The sequence below is a fragment of the Canis aureus genome, chromosome 1 (assembly GCF_053574225.1).
Source record: "Canis aureus isolate CA01 chromosome 1, VMU_Caureus_v.1.0, whole genome shotgun sequence".
NCBI lineage: Eukaryota > Metazoa > Chordata > Mammalia > Carnivora > Canidae > Canis > Canis aureus.
The window spans coordinates 95,654,968-95,674,684 of NC_135611.1; the positions used below are offsets into that span (position 1 = coordinate 95,654,968).

The window sequence follows — 19,717 nt, forward strand, 5'->3', positions numbered from 1 at the left end:
AGGCAGGCACAGTGGGGAAAATTGCTGGCAGTCTGATGCCAGAACCCCCACTCTGAGCCTCTCTGTCTTCAATTCTAGACACAGCTTTGCATCTTTTTGATGTGTCTTAATTGCAATCAGGCAATATGTCTTGATTGCAGTCATCATAATCAATTTTGATATTATGCAACATTCAGGGGCCCTTTGTTGTTAAGTCACAAATACTTAGATGTACTTATGCTTTCCTAGCTGCTACGTGCCTATAACTTACATCATTACTAGTGACTGGCAAATAAAATGTAAATTTAAAAATACATACTTAGCCTAGCAGCGCTCTAAATTTATATGTAAAACTTTCTTTTGTAACCTCAATCAAGCAGCAGTAGCATAATAAATTCCTGCTTCCTAGGTCAGTAGCAATGGCCCCAGGTCTCTCTACGGTTTCCTGGTGGTTGGGTGGAGTCTATACTAGGAACACCTGTGTGCAGCCTTTGTTAAATACAGGAGTCATGGGTTAACTGTGACCACCTGGGTCACAAGGGGACCACAGTCCTTTGTTTTCTCTGTCACTTTATAAAGAATCACTTTAATTTTCTATATTAATTTTAAAGAGCAGAGTGTTTCTTTTTTTAAGAGATCACAGAGGTGCCTGGGTGGCACAATCAGTTAAGCATGTGACTCTTGGTTTTGGCTGAGGTCATGATCCCAGGGTTGTGAGATCAAGCCCCATGTCAGGCTCCATGCTCAGGACAGCATCTGTTTGTGTTTCTCTCTCCTCTCTCTCTCTACCCCTCCCTCTGTGCACTCACTCGCCCTTTCTAAAATAAATAAAACAAATCCTTTAAAAAGATAAAGAGAGATTGCAAAAGTATATCCTTCCTTGATTTTTTCTCTTGGTTTGAATTTGAATTGACTTCAAAAGATTGCCTCAAAGGAAACAATTTTACAGAGTGCCTCTAGTTCAGAAGCCGCACACTCATGCTGCATGTCCACAATGAACCGTCAGTCATGATGGCCTTGAAGGAGGTCATCACTCTTTCTCTGTCAGTTTTTCCCCTCTTCCTTCATACTCCCAATACGACTCTGCTTTGTAAGCTTCTTTTCTGCTATAGACCTGACATCTGTCCTCCTATTACTTTAGTGTAGAAGGAACAGACCTCCTCAGGAACATTTGCATTTTAAGGCTTAGATTTAACTGTGGGAAGAAAAGACTGTGGCTCGTGTAAAAAGCTCTTTACATTATTCCCAAATAGAAACAGGGGGATAGATTTATTGTGGCAAGTGGGAGGTAGGAAGGGGAACATGATCGCCCAGCATTCTGAAATCTCAACCTCCAGTGACCTTCAGCAGCACAAAGCATTTTGACCCTCTGTAGGTAGCCAAGAAAGGGATGAAACAAAATGTATCATCAAGCGATCCAATAGCAGTATGCATGCTTACTTTAAACATACGGGACATTTCCTTTCTCCTTACAGGAATGAAGTCAGAGGGCCAGACAGAACTCACAGAAAATGCTCCATCCCTGGAGAAAAATCAAGACACTGAAAGTGAGTATAATCACCTGAAAGTGAGTAAAACAATATATAAACATAATCATCAATTTTAACTTCATTGATTTTTTTTTAACATTCTTTTCTGTAGTAACTGATAGTAATCAACAAGTTGTACCAGCAGTGCTTGGCCAGCAGCATATTATCAGAAAACCCAAGTAGGGGCACCTGGGTGGCTCAGATGGTTGAGCGTCTTTTGGTTTTGGCTCAGATTTGTGATCTCAGGGTTGTGAGATGGAACCCCACAGCAGGCTTCTCATTCAGTGGGGAGTCTGCTCCTCCTGTCCCTTTTGCTCTGCCTCTCTCCCATTCATGCACTCTCTCTTTCTCAAATAAATACATCTTAAAAAAAGAAAATAAAACCCAAGTAAACTCCAGGCTGACCCCAGACAGTCCTCATAGACTTGAATAGAAGCACCTAACTGACCCCAAAGCCACTGCCAAGAATAAGGAGTTTGTGCCCTCAGATAGGCTGATCTGATAGATTTTTTAAATGTTACTGAGGTGTACTTGACATATAACTGCACATATTTATAAAGTGGACAATTAGAAAAGTTTTGATTTATGTATACACTTGTGACCATCACCACAGAATGAACATAATTAACCTGTCTGTCACCCACAGGAGTTTCCTCGAATGGCTTTGTAATTCCTCCTCTTCCCCGGTCAACCACTGATCTGCTTCCTGCCACTTGAGATTAGTTTGAATTTTCTAGCATTTTATATAAATGGAAACATACAATACGCATTTTTTTCTGTCTGGCTGCTTTTGCTCAGCATAATTGAGATTCATTCATGTTGTTGCATAGATGAATAATACTTCATTTTCTTTTCACTGGTGAGTAATATTCCATTGTATGAATTTGTCACATTGTATCCATTCACCCAATAATGAACATTTAGGTTGTTTCGAGTTTGGGGCTATTTTAAACAAAGCTACTGTGAATATTCCTGTATATCTTTCATGGACATATTTCTCTTGGGAAAATACCTGGGAGCAGAGAGACTGGATGACACAGTAGGTGTGCATTTAATGTTTCAAGGAACTGCCAAACTCTTTTCCAAAGTGGTTACTGGATTTACAAAGCAGTGGAAGAATGCTGTAAGTCCTCACATCCTCCCAACACTGGAAATGGTCAATCTTTTCAATTTTAGCTTTTCTTATGGGTGTGTAGTGGTATCACATGGTTGTTTATTTGAATTTTCCTAATAATGATATTGAGCATGTGTTCATGTGCTTACTTGCCATATGCATATCTCCTTTCTTGAAGTATCTTTTCAAATTTTTGCCCAGTTTTTGGAAATTGAGCTATTTATTCTATCATTGAGTTTTAAGAGTTCATTCTACATTTTGAATATAAGTCTTTGTGAGGAGTTTGATTTTCCCCACTTTGCAGCTCGTTACTTCTCTTAACAGTGCATTTTAAGGAGCTAAAGTTTTAAATTTCTATACTGTCCAATTTATCAATTTTTTTGTATGTGTTGTGCTTTGATGTTATACTTAAGATAATTCTTTGTCTTATCCAAGATCAGAAGGGATTTCTCCTGTGTTTAGTTCTGAGTACTTTATAGTTTTAGGTTTTACATTTGGTTCTATTTTTTTATAATCTATTTTGAGTTAATTTTTGTATATGGTAAAAAAGTATGGATCAAAGTTGATCTTTTTTGTATATCTAAAACTGCAGTACCATTTGTTGATAGCCTTTATAACTTGTATAAAATACTGTATATGGTTGACCCTTGAACAATGTAGGGACTAGGGGCACTGACCATGCCTATGCAGTCAGAAATCCATATATAACTTTTTTTAAAGATTTTATTTATTCATGAGAGAGAGATAAGCAGAGATATAGGCAGAAGGAGAGGCAGGTTCCCTGCAAGGAGCCTGATGTGGGTCTTGATCCCAGGACCCCAGGATCATTACCTGAGCTGAAGGTAGATGCTCAACCACTGAGCCACCCATGCATTCCCATGTATAACTTTGAACTCCCCAAGAGCTTAATTGCTAGTAGCCTGCTGTTGATTGGAAGTTTTACTGATAACATAAAAAAGTAGATTAACACATATTTTCTATTTTATATATATTACATACTATATTATTTAATAAAATAAGCTAGAGAAAGGAAAGTGTAATTAAAATCATAAGGAAAGGAAAACACATAGTACAGTGTATTTATCAAAAAAATTTGCATATAAGTGGACCTGCACAGTTCAAACCTGTGTTGTTTGGGATCAACTGTCTGTTAGTGGAATAGAAAATCCAGAAATATATATACAAATATATTATGTGTGTGTATATATATATATATATGTGTAAGTATATTTTTGTATATTTGCAAATATATTTTGTATGTATATTATAAATATTTTATATATATGTATATATTTGTGTATGTATTTATGGATTTGTTCTTTTTTCAAAGTTGTTTTGTGTCTTCTCTTTTTCATTTCCCTATGAATTTTTAAATTAACTTGTCAATTTCTGTAAACAATGAAGAAGCTTGCTGGGATTTTGACTAAGATTGTGTTGAAAACATAGATCAATTTTGGGAATACTCACATTTTTTAAATACTGACTTTTCCAGTGCATGAACCCAGTCACTCTCAATTTACTTAGGTCTTTGTTAATTTTTTAATCAATATTTTATAGTTTCAGTGCACAAGTCTTGCACATCTTTTGTCAGATTGATGCCTAGCTTTTAATACGTTTTGATGCTAGTACAAATGATATTGCTTACTTAATTTCAATTTCTGATTACTTGTCGCTAGTGTAAAGAAGTGCAATTCATCTTTACATATTGATTATATATCCTGCAAGCTGGCTACATTCATATATTAGTTATAATAGATTTTTGGTAGATGGTAGATTGCATTGAATTTTCTTTTTTTTATAGAATTTTTTTTAATTTTTATTTATTTATGATAGTCACACAGAGAGAGAGAGAGAGAGGCAGAGACACAGGCAGAGGGAGAAGCAGGCTCCATGCACCGGGAGCCTGACGTGGGATTCGATCCTGGGTCTGCAGGATCACGCCCTGGGCCAAAGGCAGGCACTAAACCGCTGTGCCACCCAGGGATCCCCTTGAATTTTCTTCATAGATGTTCATTTTTGTCTAAGAATAACACTACTTCCTTTTTTCAACCTGGATGTATTTTATTTCTTTTTCTTCCCTGGCTAGGATTTTCAATACAATGTTAAATAAATCAGGGTGAGGTGAAAGCAAATATCCTTGTCTTGCTTCTGATCTTAGAGAGAAAGCATTCTTTTTTTGCACTAATTATGAATTAACAGGATTTTCATAGATGCCCTTTATCAGGATGAGGAAGCTCCCTTCTAAGAGTTCAAGAATAAATTTGATTTTGTCAAATGTGTGTACTGTATCTATTGACATGATCTTTTTCATATGTTAACATAGTAAATTAATTTTGTTAACCCAAGTTTCCTGAAATACCATACTTGTTCATCATGCAATATAATTTTTCATAACATTGGATTCAATTTACTAACATTTTGTAAAGACTGTTGCAAGTAAGTTCACAAAGAATATTGGTTTGTGCTTTTTTGTTATTTTATTTTATTTCATCGTGATTAAGTGTACTCTTTAATCCCCATCCCCTAGTTCCCCCATCCTTCTACCCATCTCCCCTCTGGTAACCATCAGTTTGTTCTCTATAGTTAAGGGTATTTTTCTTGATTTGTCTTTCTCTCTCTTTTCCTTTGCTCATTTGTTTTGTTTATACGTTTCACATATAAGTGAAATTATATGGTATTTGTCTTTCTCTGACTTATTTTGCATCACGTTATACACTAGTCTATCCATGTTGTTGCAAATGGCAAGATTTCATTCTTTTTTATAGCTGAATAATATTCTATTGTGTGTGTGTGTGTGTGTGTGTGTGTACCACATCTTCTTCACCCATTCACCTATCGATAGACACTTGGGCTGCTTCCATAGTTTGGTGATTGTAACTAAAACTGCAGTAAACATAGGGGTGCATGTATCCCTTTGAATAAGTGTTTTGGGGTAAATACCCAGTAGTGCAATTACTGGATTGTAGGGTAATTCTATTTTTAACTTTTTGAGGAAGCTTCATTCTGTTTTCCACAGTGCCTATACCAGTTAGCACTCCCACCAACAATGTAGGATAGTTCCTTTTTCTCTATATCCTCACCAACACTTGTGGTTTCTTGTGTTGTTTATTTTAGCCATTCTGACAGGTGTGAGGTGATACCTCATTGTGGTTTTGATTTGCAGTTCCCTGATGATGAGGGATGCTGAGCATCTCTTCATATAACTGTTTGCCATCTGTATGTTTTTGGAGAAATGGCTTTTCATGTCTTCTCCTCACTTTTGATTGGATTATTTGATTTTGATTATTTTGACTTGTATCAGTTCTTTATATATTTGATGTATATCAACCCTTTATCAGATGTGCCCTTTGCAAATATCTTCTATTCAGTAGATTGCCTTTTAGTTTTGTTGATTGTTTCCTTTGCCATCCAGAAACTTTTTTTGATGTAATCCCAACAGTTTATTTTTGCTTTTATTTCCCTTGCCTCAGGAGACGTATCTAGAAAAGAGTTAATACAGCCGATGTCAGAGAAATTATTGTCTCTTCAAGGATTTTTATGGCTTCAGGTCTAACATTGAAGTCTTTTTTTTTTTCATTGAAGTCTTTAATACATTTTATTTTTGCAGATGATGAAAGAAAGTGGCCCAGTTTCATTCTTTTGCACGTGGCTATCCAGTTTTCTCAACACCACTTGTTGAAGAGACTGTCTTTTTCCTGTTGTATATTCTTTCCTTCTTTGTTGAAGATAAGTTGGGTATATAATTATGGGTTTATTTCTGTTCTATTCTATTGATCTATGTGCCTATTTTTATGTGAGTATCATACTATTTTAATTACTTTTTTATATAACTTGAAATCTAGAATTGTGATAATTCCAATTTTTTTCTTTTTCAAGATTGCTTTGGCTATTCAAGATCTTTTGTGGTTCCATACAAATTGTAAGATTGTCCTAGTTCTGTGAAAAATGCTGTTGGCATTTTGATAGGGATTGCATTAAATCTGTAGATTGCTTTGGGGAGTATAGGCATTTTAACAATATTTTTCTTTGATCGAAAAGCATGGAATATCCTTCCATTTCTTCACGTTGTCTTGAATTTCTTTCATCAGTGTTTTCTAAGGGTATAGGTCTTTTACTTTGGTTAAGTTTATTCCTAGATACTTTATTGTCTTTGGTGCAATTGTAAATGGGATTATTTTTTAATTTCACTTTCTACTGCTTCATTATTATGAACTGCTTCATTATTATGCAACAGATTTCTGTACATTGATTTTGTATCCTGTGACTTAACCAAATTCATTTATCAATTCTACCAGTTTTTTTGGTGGACTCTTTAGTGCTTTCTATATACCATATCATGTCTTGTGCAAATAGCAAGAGTTTCACTTCTTCCTTACCAATTAATTTTTATTTCTTTATGTTGTCTAAATGCTGTGGCTAGGACTTCCAGTACTGTGTGGAACAAAAGTGGTGAGAGTGGACATCCTTGTCTTGTTCCTGAACCTGGGGGAGCTCTCAGTTTTTCACTTTTGAGTATAATGTTGGTTGTGGGTTTTCCATATAAGGCCTTTATTAAATTGAGCTATATTCCCTCTAGACCTATTTTGCAGAGTGTTTTTAACATGAATGGACATTGTACTTTGTCAAATGCTTTTTCTGCATCTATGGAAATGATCATATGGCTTTTATCCTGTTAGTGATGTGACATGTCCTCTTGATTGTTTTGTGAATACTGAACCACCATTGTGTCCCAGACATAAAGCCTACTTGATGTGTGGTGTATGATTTTTTTGATGTATTATTGAATTTGGTTTGCTAATATTTTGTTGAAGAGTTTTGCATCTATATTCATAAGAGATATTGGCCTCTAATTCTTTTTTGGGGGTGTCTCTTTATCTGGGTTTGGTATCAGGGTGCTACTGGCCTCAGAGATTGAATTTGGAAATTTTCCTTCCTCTTGTATTTTCTGGATTAGTTTGAGAAGAAAGGTTTATATTTTTCCTGCAATGTGTTGTCTGGCTTTCATATCAAGGTAATGCAGGTCCCATAGTATGAGTTAGGAAACTGCTCCTCAATTTCCTGGAAAATTTATGTAGAATTGGTATTGTGTGTTCCTTAGATTTTCAACTAAAAAGAAATACCTCGGTGAAACTGTTTGGACTTGGAATTCTCTTTGTGGGATAATATTTAATTAAAATTCAGTTACTTAATAGATAATAGAATTATTCAATTATCTTGAGGTTCCCAGTCTAGCTGGTTGGAACAAGCAAGCACTCTTCTTTCTCATCCTTCAGGTGGTTCTTTCACTGGCCTCTGGTAGTTTCTTTATGTGCATGTACTGATCAGTAATCTACTGACTCTCTGAATGAGATAGTCTGTAGGTCCCTGGAGATTTTTCTCTCTCTCTCAGCTCCATGTCTTCAACTCAAGGAGTCTACCTGGCTCCGCCTGGTATTCCACTTCCTGTTTTATGTACTAGAAGCTCTCACAAGGCAGTAACTTGAGGCAAATATAGAGAGCACCTCATTTGTTTCCACTTTTCAGGGATCATTGCCTTTTCTTATTTGATGTCCAGCACTTTAAGTAAGTTTCTTGGCTGTTTCAGAGGTACAGTTAAATATAGTCCCTATTACTGCATTTAAAAAAATTATTTTTGATAATCTCTACACCCAGTATGGAGTTCAAACTCACAACCCCGAGATCAAGTCGCATGGCTCTTCTGACTGAGCCAGCCCAGCAGCCTGAGCCCCTGTTTCTCCATTTGGGTTGAGAGTAGAAATTTGTTTGATCTGGCTCACTTGATAATTTTCTATTTCTTCAACATCTAAAACTAATTTATATCTTTCTCCCAATATGATCATTCTCCATTATAACTTTACTGCTGTTACCATTTCTTATTCTTTTTTTCCCATTTCTTATTCTTGATGACTTAAAACCTCAGTACCCTCTATTATTGTTATTCTTTTCTTCATTTTCCTTTTTCTCCCACTCATCATGTCCTGTGAGATCACCTTAGTAGTATTTCTTGTACTCATCTCTTCTTTTGTAATTCCTACAGCCATCACCTTAGTGCAGACACTCACTCAATCTGAAGAATGGACGATTGCAAGCTGAATTTGACTCCAGCACTGCTTTCATTTCCTATCCCTAACACCAAACACACACAGTATCCTATAAAAAAAAAAAATCTACTGCCAGACTAATCTTTCAAAGTCGCCTTCAAGATAATCTGGTTTCCTGTTGCCCGTTATTCAAGGTACTATCAAATTTCTGACAAGGGTGACATTAACTAGTGTGAAGAATATAGAACAGAGTTTGTGAGTAAGGAATCAAAATAAGATAGGATGAATATGGAGACCCACATAATCTGTGATAAATTGTTCAGGCAGAACATGTCATCATGGTGTAGGTGATTCCTGGAGCCACAGGAAATGATGGGATCCCCTAGAGTATGTGCAGAGGAAGAAGAGCAAATGGCCAAGGACAGATACCCAGATACGCTAAGAGGAATGTGGAAAGGGGCTTAAAAGATTCAGAACAGGCAGGGGGAAGGAGAGAACACATTATTTTCAACACATTTCTTTCAACAAGATGTACTTGCTACGAGTTCACTGATTCAGTATTATTTAGTAATAAACACTTAAAGAGACATCTGTAAAAATGGCAGAGTACGGGTCTCTGAAGTTTCTCTCCTTCATAAAAAAAAAAAAAAAAAAAAAAGAAAGAAAGAGAAAACTGGTAACATTCATCAGAATCAACTTTTTCAGAACTCTATAACCAAAATTTGTGGCAATCTGAAGAGGATTTATTCAAGAAAAATAGCTAACTCTTGGTAGGGATCGTGAGCTTTGTGGTAATTTAACTTGCCCTTGTCACATGCTCCTCAGTAGCCTTGAAAAATGGCAGCCTGCATTTACAGTGCATCCTAGAAGCCAGTGGACATGGGGGGTGGGGGGCAGAAAGAGGAGGAGGTATGAGGAAGAAACTGGTATATTTGACTTAACTTAGAGCTCTCCAAGTTTGAAAATCCATCCCCAAGGGGCACTTAGAAGAAACAACTACAAAGCTCTTAACTACACAGCTGCCTAGGCAGTGTTTAACAATTGGGGGAAAAAAAAAACAAAAAACGAGATTAATCAAAAATCTTAAAAAGATAACATAGGGACTAAGATGTCCATAGAGTCTTGAAAAAGCTCTGAAATATATATTGCTAGTAATCTAGATGTCAATGCACATCTGTAGGGCTATGAACATTCCTGGGTCTATGCGATATTCAGGAAAGACCTGAGAGGGCCATAAGGTCTTCTTGCTGACTTGGGTGTGTAGATTGTTTTACATCAAATTTGGGAAGTTTTCAGCTATTATTTCTTCCATTATTCTTGATGACTTGCGCAAGTAGAAAGTAAAGGCTACGACAATGTTGTCAACTGCCTGGCTGAGTACCAAAGGAGTGCCCCAATTTGCACACAAAGACAGGGAGATACATTGGATCCAGATGCTTAAAAAAAATCTCTGCACAGTCATTACTGACCATTAAGCTAACAAAGTAGAGACTTCAGTGACAACACATAAAAAAGAATAAAGACTTTACAGATCAGTTCAGAAAAGTCACCAAAGAAACAAACAACAATTACAAGCAACAACAAGTCCTGGAGAGGAAGTGCAATCTGATGACCAGAGTTGCCAATTTCATTATTTGAAATGTACAATTTTTAAGAAAAAAATTATAAGATATGCAAAGAAACATATAAGTGACCAATATGTGGGGAAAGTGTGACCAGTAGAAACTGTTCCCCGGGAAATCCAGATGTTTAATTTATTAGACAAAAATTTATTTGAAATATGTTTGAAGACCTAAAGGGAACCATGTCTAAAGAACTGAAGAAATGAGGATGATGATATCTCTCCAAGTAGAAAATATCAATAAGTAATTTGAAATTATTTTTTAAAAAAAGAACCAAATAGAAATTCTGAAGTTGAAGAATAAAATAACTGAAATGAAAAATTCACTAGCCGGGCTTAAAAACAAATTTGGGTAGGCAGAAGACAAAATCACTGAACTTGAAGACAGGTTAATTAATATTATCCAATCTGAGGAAAAGAAAGAAGAAAGAATGAAGAAAAATGAAAAGAGCCTGAGAGACCTGTAGGAGACCATAAGTAATAAGATACACATCATGGGAATCCCAAAGTAAGAGGAGAGACGAAAGGGGGCAGAAGGAATAATTGGGTGAAGATCTCAACTCAATAACCTAACTTTCCACCTAAGTAAACTAGAAAACAAAGAGCAAACTAAGCCCAGAATAAACAGAAGAAAGGAAATAACAAAGAATAGAGTAGAAATTAATAAAAAAGAATATAGAAAAGTAAGACAAAGAAAAGCAAAAGTCGGTTCTTTAAAAATACTAACAAAATTGACAAGCCTTTACCTACACCAAGAAAGAAATGAGAGAAGATTCAAATTACTAATATCAGAAATGAGACAGGCAAGATAACTAGCTGACCTTTCAGATATTAAAAGAAGTATAAGGTAATACTATGAACAATCACATGCCAAAAAAATTAGAAAATCTAAAAGAAGAGAAAAATTCCTAGAAAACACAAAGTATTAAAGATAACTCAGGAGGACATAGAAAATCTGAATGGACTTATAGCTAGAAAATATTGAGATAGTACCCCAAATAGCCAGGGGAATATTAAAAGAGAAAACCAGAGCTGGGGGCATCACAATGCCAGATTTCAGGTTGTACTACAAAGCTGTGATCATCAAGACCATGTGGTACTGTCACAAAAACAGACACATAGATCAATGGGACAGAATAGAGAACCCAGAAATGGGCCCTCAACTCTATGGTCAATTAATACTCAACAAAGCAGGAAAGACTATCCACTGGAAGAAGGACAGTCTCTTCAATAAATGGTGCTGGGAAAATTGGACAGCCACGTGCAGAAGAATGAAACTAGACCATTCCCTTACACCATACACAAAGATAAACTCAAAATGGATGAAAGATCTAAATGTGAAACAAGAATCCATCAAAATCCTAGAGGAGAACACAGGCAACACCCTTTTGAACTTGGCCACAGTAACTTCTTGCAAGATACATCCATGAAGGCAAGGGAAACCAAAGCAAAAATGAATTATCGGGACTTAAAAAAGCTTCTGCACAACAAAAGAAACAGTCAGCAAAACTAAAAGACAACCTACAGAATGGGAGAAGATATTTGCAAACGACGTATCAGATAAAGGGCTAGTATCCAAGATCTATAAAGAACTTATTAAACTCAACAGCAAAGAAACAATCCAATCATGAAATGGGCAAAAGACATGAACAGAAATTTCACCAAAGAAGACATAGACATGGCCAACAAGCACATGAGAAAATGAGTGGGAAATATCAGAGAGGGTGACAGCACATGAGAGACTCCTAACTCTGGGAAACAAACAAGGGGTGGTGGAATGGGAGGCGGGTTGGGGGCTTGGGGTGTCTGGGTGACAGGCACTGAGGGGGGCACTTGAAGGGATGAGCACTGAGTGTTATTGCTATATATCAGCAAATTGAATTCCAATAAAAAAAATAGAAGATTGAGTTAGTAATTTAAAAACTTACCATAAATAAAAGTTGAAGACCAGATGGTTTCATTAGTGAATTCTACCAAACATATTTAATACCAGTCCTTCATAAACTCTTCCAAAAAAATAAGAAGGGAAAGAATACTTTCCAACTCATTCTGAGGCCATTTTTACTCTAACGCCAAAACCAGACAAAAATATCTAATAAAAGAAAACTATAGACCAATATTCTATATTAATGCAGATGGAAAAATCCCTCAATAAATTCCAGCAAATCTAATCCAGCAGCATGTAAAAAAGGGTATTCCTATTTTTCTCACACTAAAGCCAAGGGGGATTTGTCCCAAGAATGTAAGGTAGGCTCTATGTTTAAAAAAATCAATCAGTGTAATAATACACCGTGTTAATAAAGGGGAAAAAATCATATGATTCCTGCAATAGACACCACAAAAGCACTTGTCAGAATCCAACACCATTTCCAGATAAAAACATTCAACAAACTAGAAATAGAAGGGAATTCCCTCAACCTGATAAAGGACATAAGCCATAGAAAGTAATTAAATATGGATACAAGCAACATGGAGGAAGCTTGAAAACAGTATGCTCAGTGAGGGAAGCCAATCACAAACTTCACATATGATTCCATTTATATGAAATAACCAGAGTAGGCAAATCCACAGAGACAGAAATAGATTCGTGGTTGCCAGGGGCTTGGGGCGAGGAAGAATGTAGAATGGCTGCTAATGCATATATGGTTTCTTTTTGGCATGAGGAAAATGTTCTAAAATTAGATTGTGGTGATGGTTGTACAACCTTGTGAACATACTAAAAACCAGTGAATTGCACATTTAAAATGGTGTGTGACCATTTGCTTCGACATGGATGGAACTGGAGGGTATTATGTTGAGTGAAATAAGTCAGTCGGATAAGGACAAACATTATATGGTCTCATTCATTTGGGGAATATAAAAAATAGTGAAAGGGAATAAAGGGGAAAGGAGAAAAAATGAGTGGGAAATATCAGAAAGGGAGACAGAACATGAGAGACTCCTAACTCTGGGAAACGAACTAGGGGTGGTGGAAGGGGAGGTGGGCGGGGGGTGGGAGTGACTAGGTGACAGGCACTGAGGGGGGCACTTGATGGAATGAGCACTGAGTGTTATTCTATATGTTGGCAAATTGAACAATAAAAAATAAATTTATAAAAATAAATAAATAAAAAATAAAATGGTGTGTGACTTGCATCTCACTCTAAAGAGTGTCTGGTTTTGAGATGCTTTTCTCAGCACACACACACACACACACACACACACACACACAAACACAGAGAAAATAACTTTTGGCCAAAAAGACTCTTATAAATATCACACTGAATTATGTAATCCATACCGTGGAGGTGGTGATGCAAAGTTTAGGCAAAATGTCTTCTATTATGAAGTTTACGTGGCAATGGAGAAAATTAGGAACTTTAACATAAAGTTAAATCTTAATGATGACACTATCTAAATAAAATATCAGAAGCCATTTTTATGCCCATTTTTATTATTAAAACATTATCTCAAAGCTTACCTCATGTCAATCACTTGACTCACGACGACATTGGGTTTTGAACCTTTTTCTTCTTCCATATTATACAGGAAGAGCTTGAAGTCACAAACTATAGCCAGTGCTCTCTGCCATCCTTTCTTCACCCCTGCTTTTTTTGGAATCTTTAAGTTTTGATTTTTTTAAAGCAAATAAAAACAATTGAAGCTGAAATATAATGCTATCCAATTATTACAAATAAAATTGAAATAATAAACATGTGTTATAAGTATGTCACTTATTTAAGATGTGGAACAGAGCTGTGTGTAACATAATTGAAATTTTAAAAAACAAGGTAGTTCCTTCCAAGACTGAGTATCTCTTGTGAAAATAAGCTTGCTATCATTCAATTAACACTAGCAATTCATTCAAATAATTTGTTCATCTCTGGTAGCATTAAATTTAAATCTCATAATACCATGACTCAAATTCAACTCAGATTTTTAATATTTCTCAAAAGGTTCATTTCACTTTTAGTCTCATGTAATTTGTCATTGCTAACTGTGATTCAGAGTTACATCATTAGGGGAGATTTCAGCATTTGTTCATCACAAGGTAATGTTTAAATAGAATACTTTGAGACATTTAAAAATATTCCATTTGTGACAGCTAAATTTTGTTCTCTATCTTCTCAGGATAGAACAAATATATTCAATTGCATATTATATTTATTTTATAATCTGTTATAAATATATAAAATTTTAATATATTTTATTTTATTTTTATATTTTACTTATATTTATATACATTTTATCTTAATTATATACATATATATATATATTTTTTACAAATTGCTCACACAGTGCGAGGTAAGTAATCAACTTTTCAAGAATTCATCTAAACCCATAATATGGACACTTACCCAGACATGGCCTTCATAGGCTGTTCCCATGCCTTCCTGCACGTCTACACAGAGGGTGCCTCTCTTCTGCTGGGAAGGTACTGGACAAGCTCTTGGAGCTTTCTCTACACAGGTTGTGTGACATGAGAACCCACATGCTTTTTGAAGGGAATAAAGAGACATGATAGCAGTAGATATGATGGTTTTACTCCATCACCCTCTGCCTCAATTCTGTCTGTGCTCATAGTGGTCAGAATGATAAAAACTACATTTCCCATACTCCCTTGCAACTGATGGGGGGTGCCTGATTGAAGTTCCACTAGTAAGATGACTTTCTGTGAGACAGAGTTGAGCCAGGCTGGGAGAGGTGCAGGATGCAGACCACGCACTTCACTGCATGGAAGGGTGGGAGGTCCCAGGCACAGTGGTGGTGTCCCAATTCTGTGGGAGCTTGCTCTATTTTGCGGGTGATGTCCTGCAGGCCAGTCGCTGGGGCCTTCCTGATCCCTGGCAGAAGGAGCAGGTTCTGGGAGCTGCAGCAGCTGGTGGCCACTTCCTAATTTTGTCATCTCTTTATGACCCCAATAGCAGCTGCCCCAAGCTCAGCAGAGACCAGGCCACGCTGGAAGCAGGAGACACTCCTGGGCACAGAGAGCTCAGAACCTGCCTCTGCAGCCCTGGAAGTATATTTTAAGTACCTAATTCCCCAATTTAAATCCCATTTTGTTTCATGCAATAGGTTGCATTTACGGTTAAGGTGGCTCCGACTGTGGCAGTGCTAAGGGTGGGAAAGTTGTACCCCTCAGCACTGTGTCCCAGAGTGAGCACTGAGCAGAACTCGCTAAGGAGACCAGAGGGCAGAGTCTGTTAAATGAGAAGTGTCTGTGGCACAGTGATCCACCGTTTGGTACTTCCAAAAGCATATTGCTCCCTTGCAATAATATTTACCGAGTAGAATAAAGCAATTACAACTCATGGATAGCATTCCATTTTCCTGCCACATAAACTAGTGAATTTGGTCCTCATGCTCTACTAGTGCTACAGAGAACAAAATATGTCTACGTTTTTCTTCATAGATGTGGCCCTGCCTGCAGGCTATACAACAGGACTTCTGGGAACAACATTCACACAGGCTTGAAGGGGGTGAGGTCCTTTGGAGTTACACATTGCCAAGGTCCCCCAAACATTCCCAATGGCCTTGGGTCCAATCTTTCCAATATGAAACAGATGCAGAGAGATTTTTAGCAAAAGGATCACTTCATGACATGCTTCTACAATTCAAAGAAAACAGAATGTTTGCCAAGTGACATATTACAATGGGCTGAATGTCTGTGTCAGCCCCAAAATTCATATGTTGAAATCATACCCCTCAATGTGGTGGTATCAGGAGATGGGGTTTGTGTGTGGGGGTGATTGCTGAGGTCGTGAGGGTGTAGCCCTCATGGGTGGGACTAATGCTCCCTGGCCCCTTGGCCTTGTGAGGGTACAACCCGAAGTTAGCAGCCTGCTCCCCTGAAGGGAGCTCTCACCAGAACCTGACCACACTGGCACCCTCATCTTGCACTTCCAGCCTGTGAGAAGTACACTTCTGTGTTTAAAAATCACCCAATCTGTATCCTTTGCCGCAGCCACTCCTGCAAACTAAGGCATGTCAGTATAAAGATCCTGGTCCTGGCCCCACAGCTCTGTTCCTGGAGTCTTACCATCACAGGCACAGCCTTGTCTTATCAGACCCACCATCAGAGACGTGCACTGGTGACATTTGGTGGGCGCGGTGAAGGACGTAAGGAAAAACTGGTGGCTCTTATTCTACAAAACAAAGAGACCAAAAAAGTACTGAAGGTGAAATAACTTTGAAGAGGTGATTCTAGGCACAAATCCTTGCCTGAAGTATCATTTTATGTACAAAGAAATGCAGCTCCCGCATTTTCTCACCAGAATGTAGGATTCTTGCCCCCTCACGACTTCATAATTAGGAAATGTTGAGCAAGAGATACCAAAAATTACCAAGAAGAGGAAGAGGAGGAGGAAGAGGAGAATTAATTTCATTGGTGATCACACATTCATTAATACCATTTGCAACCAAATAAATCAAGCCTGGCTTTTGGGGGGCCCAATATATCTTGAACCTTGGAAAGATGATTTCTTGACTGACAGATTCTTTGGATGAATCCTTATCAGTGGATGGAGTGAGAATTGCCTTTGTTTACATACTTTTAATGGGGAGGGGTAAGCAAAAAATAACATGGTTTTTATATCTTCTTTGGAAAGAGAATAATTTCAAAATTTTCTCTAATACATCATGTGTTTCATTTTCTACTATCAATTTAAAAAAAATGATACACATAAATTGGAAAGGTCCAGTGAAGCAGGCTGGGATGGAGGGCATCCTGAAATTTCACACCTGAAACCCCAACAAGGAAAGCTGCAACTGCTGTCACAGAATTAGCAATAAATCGGTAACCCACCGTGGATTATCCATTTCTTGATTATACCTCTTTGCCCTCAAAATTACTTTTATCATAAGTTAGCAGTATGTAAATCCTAACAAAATCTGGCTTCTCCAGAGAATCGCAGGCCCTGCTGTGGGCACTGTGTATGTACTGGGCTACCTATTCCCTATCAGGTCTCTGTTTGCAGAGCTGCACATCACCCTCACCTCCTGGGAGACCTGGTGCCTCCAATCCCAGAGTCCTTCCAGGCTTCCAAGGAACCGATGTCTCGTGGCTCCTCGGTATGCTCTCCCTATCATTCGACATGCACATTTCTCAGCTCTGCTAACCTCACCCAGGCTTTCTTCTTCTAAGGTTATGTTGACTTAGTTGCTTTTTCTTTTTTCTCCTTTTATTGGCTTTCATTAGAAAGCAAGGATGTATGTATTTTTTAATATACTGTGATTAACCACAAGTCCCCAGGGAAAAAAAGGAAGGAAAACAAGAAAGAAGAAAATAAAATACTTTTGGTATTCTAATGGATACTGCCTAATAATACATGAATCTTGACACAACACTGCATCGTGTTTTAGTCTTAGTTCTCTATAACATATGTGTATTTTTGTTGATTTTGGCATATAAATATTTTCTATTTGTTTTCTAGGTATTCATTATATAACAGAGATAACCCGTGTTATTTTTATATATTTACCTTGTGTTCAAATTACCTTATTAATTTCAGTAGGTTTAAAAAAAAAACCGCCCCTTAGGTGTTCTGAGCAAACAATCATATCAATCTTATGAAAGATTATGTTCTAATGTTTATTCCAGTCCTTTTATTTTCATTTTTATTGCATTTCCTAGAAATTACTGAATACTAATGGTGATATGGGATAATTCTATACCATTCTTGGTTTTAATTGAAAAGATTTAGTGTTTCATCATTTATGATAATATTTGCTGTTTGGTTTGCGAAAACAGGTTTACTATATTTATGAATTTTCTTTTTACTGCTATTTGTTACAGCCTCTGGTTACTTAATGCTAATAAAGAGAAATGCTTTGAATATTTTGGTCATTTAAAATTATTTGTTAAACAAGCAGTACATTAATCTGATTCAAAAAACAGTTAAAGGCTTTCTCTCCTCCAAAATTACAAGATTCTCATGAGAGACTCCTAACTCTGGGAAACGAACAAGGGGTAGTAGAAGGGGAGATAGGGAAGATGGGGTGGGGAGACAGGGTGACTGGGTGATGGGCACTGAGGGGGGCACTTGACGGGATGAGCGCTGGGTGGTAATACAATATGTTGGCAAATTGAACTCCAATAAAAAAATATACGAAAAAAAAGCATAAGATTCGTTAGTACATATCTAGTAGTTATGTGGTTTCAGTTTTACATTTAAATTATGGCTGAATTTAGAATTTATCTGAGAGTAAGTTATGAGATTCAGGATATGGATCCCTTAAGGAAATTTCAGAGCAAAATTCAGTTAATGAGTTTACCATCATTTATAATTTCTAAATGAGACTTGACAGACACAGCAAAGCCCATTTAATAGAAAAAACATTCCTCTTAAATTGTCACTAAATGTTTTACCCCTGCCTTGGCTATATTCAAACCTTAAGAAGATTTTTATAGTGGAATTTTCTGTTATGTTAATTTTTAAATCTGGTTGGAGGTTTGAGGAATGTAGCTGCAAAAAAATTTTAGTAAATGCCAAGACAATAAAAGCAAAACCAATTTATTTTCATTTTGAAAGGAACCTGCTAAGCTTATAATTAAATCAAGTACCTTAGTTGGAAAAAGGATACTACTATGATATTCCTTTCTCTTTATTGTTGGTGTGTGAACTGGTAGATGAGCAGAATCTACAATCTGAATCAAGGAAATGAAAATTAACAAGGGCAAGTTACAGATATCACCGAAATTATAAGAATTAAATAAATTAAATTAATTAAATAATTAAATAATTCCTCAATTAAGGCAAAAGAATTATACTTGTTAATAGGCAAAAACATAGTAAAACTCAAATTCTTACAGTGTTGAAAAGTAATTAAGTAATTTAGATATACGCTTCACATTCTACAAACAAAATATATGTATGTTTTATATAATTTATTATGGTTTGGCTATTTTAAAACAATACATCATAGCATGTAGACTACATTAAAAGAATACTAATCATCTTTGTAAGGGATTTTTATTAAGTAGACACATGATCACAATTCTCAAAAAAAACCTTTGAAATGCCCGTTTTATAAGTGTAAATATGGATTTTGTGAGTACTCACAAATAAACATTTCTTTCCTGGGAACTCATAGAAAACACTTCTTGAAACAGGAAGAATTGGATGCTTGTGGGTGTTACTGGGGAATACAGTTTAGTTGTAAGGAAGATGTTAAATGGTTGAGCAAAGCAGGTAACTCTACAGACTTGAAGAATGTCTCTCCTTTCAGGCTGGCAGATAACCATGAAGAAAACATACAAGTTTGGTAGTAAATGCAGGAGACTCAGGACATCTGCCGAATTTACAAAGATACTTTAAAAAGTTGATCGTGTTTCACTGTGCTATTTACTATGTATCCCATTAAATAGCCTTTTTCATATGAATTTGTAAAAACGAATATAACAAAGATTCCCTCTTAAAAATCTTAGATACATGTATTGATGAATTACCCTTAT

General features: G+C 36.5%; 1 protein-coding gene and 1 long non-coding RNA gene across 14 annotated transcripts in view; one reads left to right on the forward strand and one right to left on the reverse strand.

Annotated features, from left to right (window-relative positions):
- LOC144320873 (uncharacterized) overlaps positions 1-19,717 on the forward strand; it is an 83,649-nt gene that overhangs the window by 17,128 nt on the left and 46,804 nt on the right. For all 3 annotated transcript variants that reach the window (XR_013386509.1, XR_013386512.1, XR_013386511.1), the window contains exon 2: positions 1,455-1,526. This is a non-coding gene — a long non-coding RNA (uncharacterized LOC144320873). The remainder of the gene's footprint in view (positions 1-1,454; positions 1,527-19,717) is intronic.
- LOC144320828 (serine/threonine-protein kinase MRCK alpha-like) overlaps positions 1-19,717 on the reverse strand; it is a 66,010-nt gene that overhangs the window by 13,484 nt on the left and 32,809 nt on the right. For 8 of the 11 annotated variants that reach the window (XM_077909891.1, XM_077909814.1, XM_077909883.1 and 5 more), the window contains 5 exons: positions 18,827-18,910; positions 16,304-16,409; positions 14,622-14,758; positions 13,745-13,884; positions 1,420-1,501 (listed from right to left, as the gene is read on the reverse strand). In XM_077909891.1, the coding sequence (XP_077766017.1) occupies positions 1,420-1,501; positions 13,745-13,884; positions 14,622-14,758; positions 16,304-16,409; positions 18,827-18,910 (549 nt within the window). The remainder of the gene's footprint in view (positions 1-1,419; positions 1,502-13,744; positions 13,885-14,621; positions 14,759-16,303; positions 16,410-18,826; positions 18,911-19,717) is intronic. The other 3 variants (XM_077909860.1, XM_077909825.1, XM_077909874.1) reach the window with 1 other exon arrangement.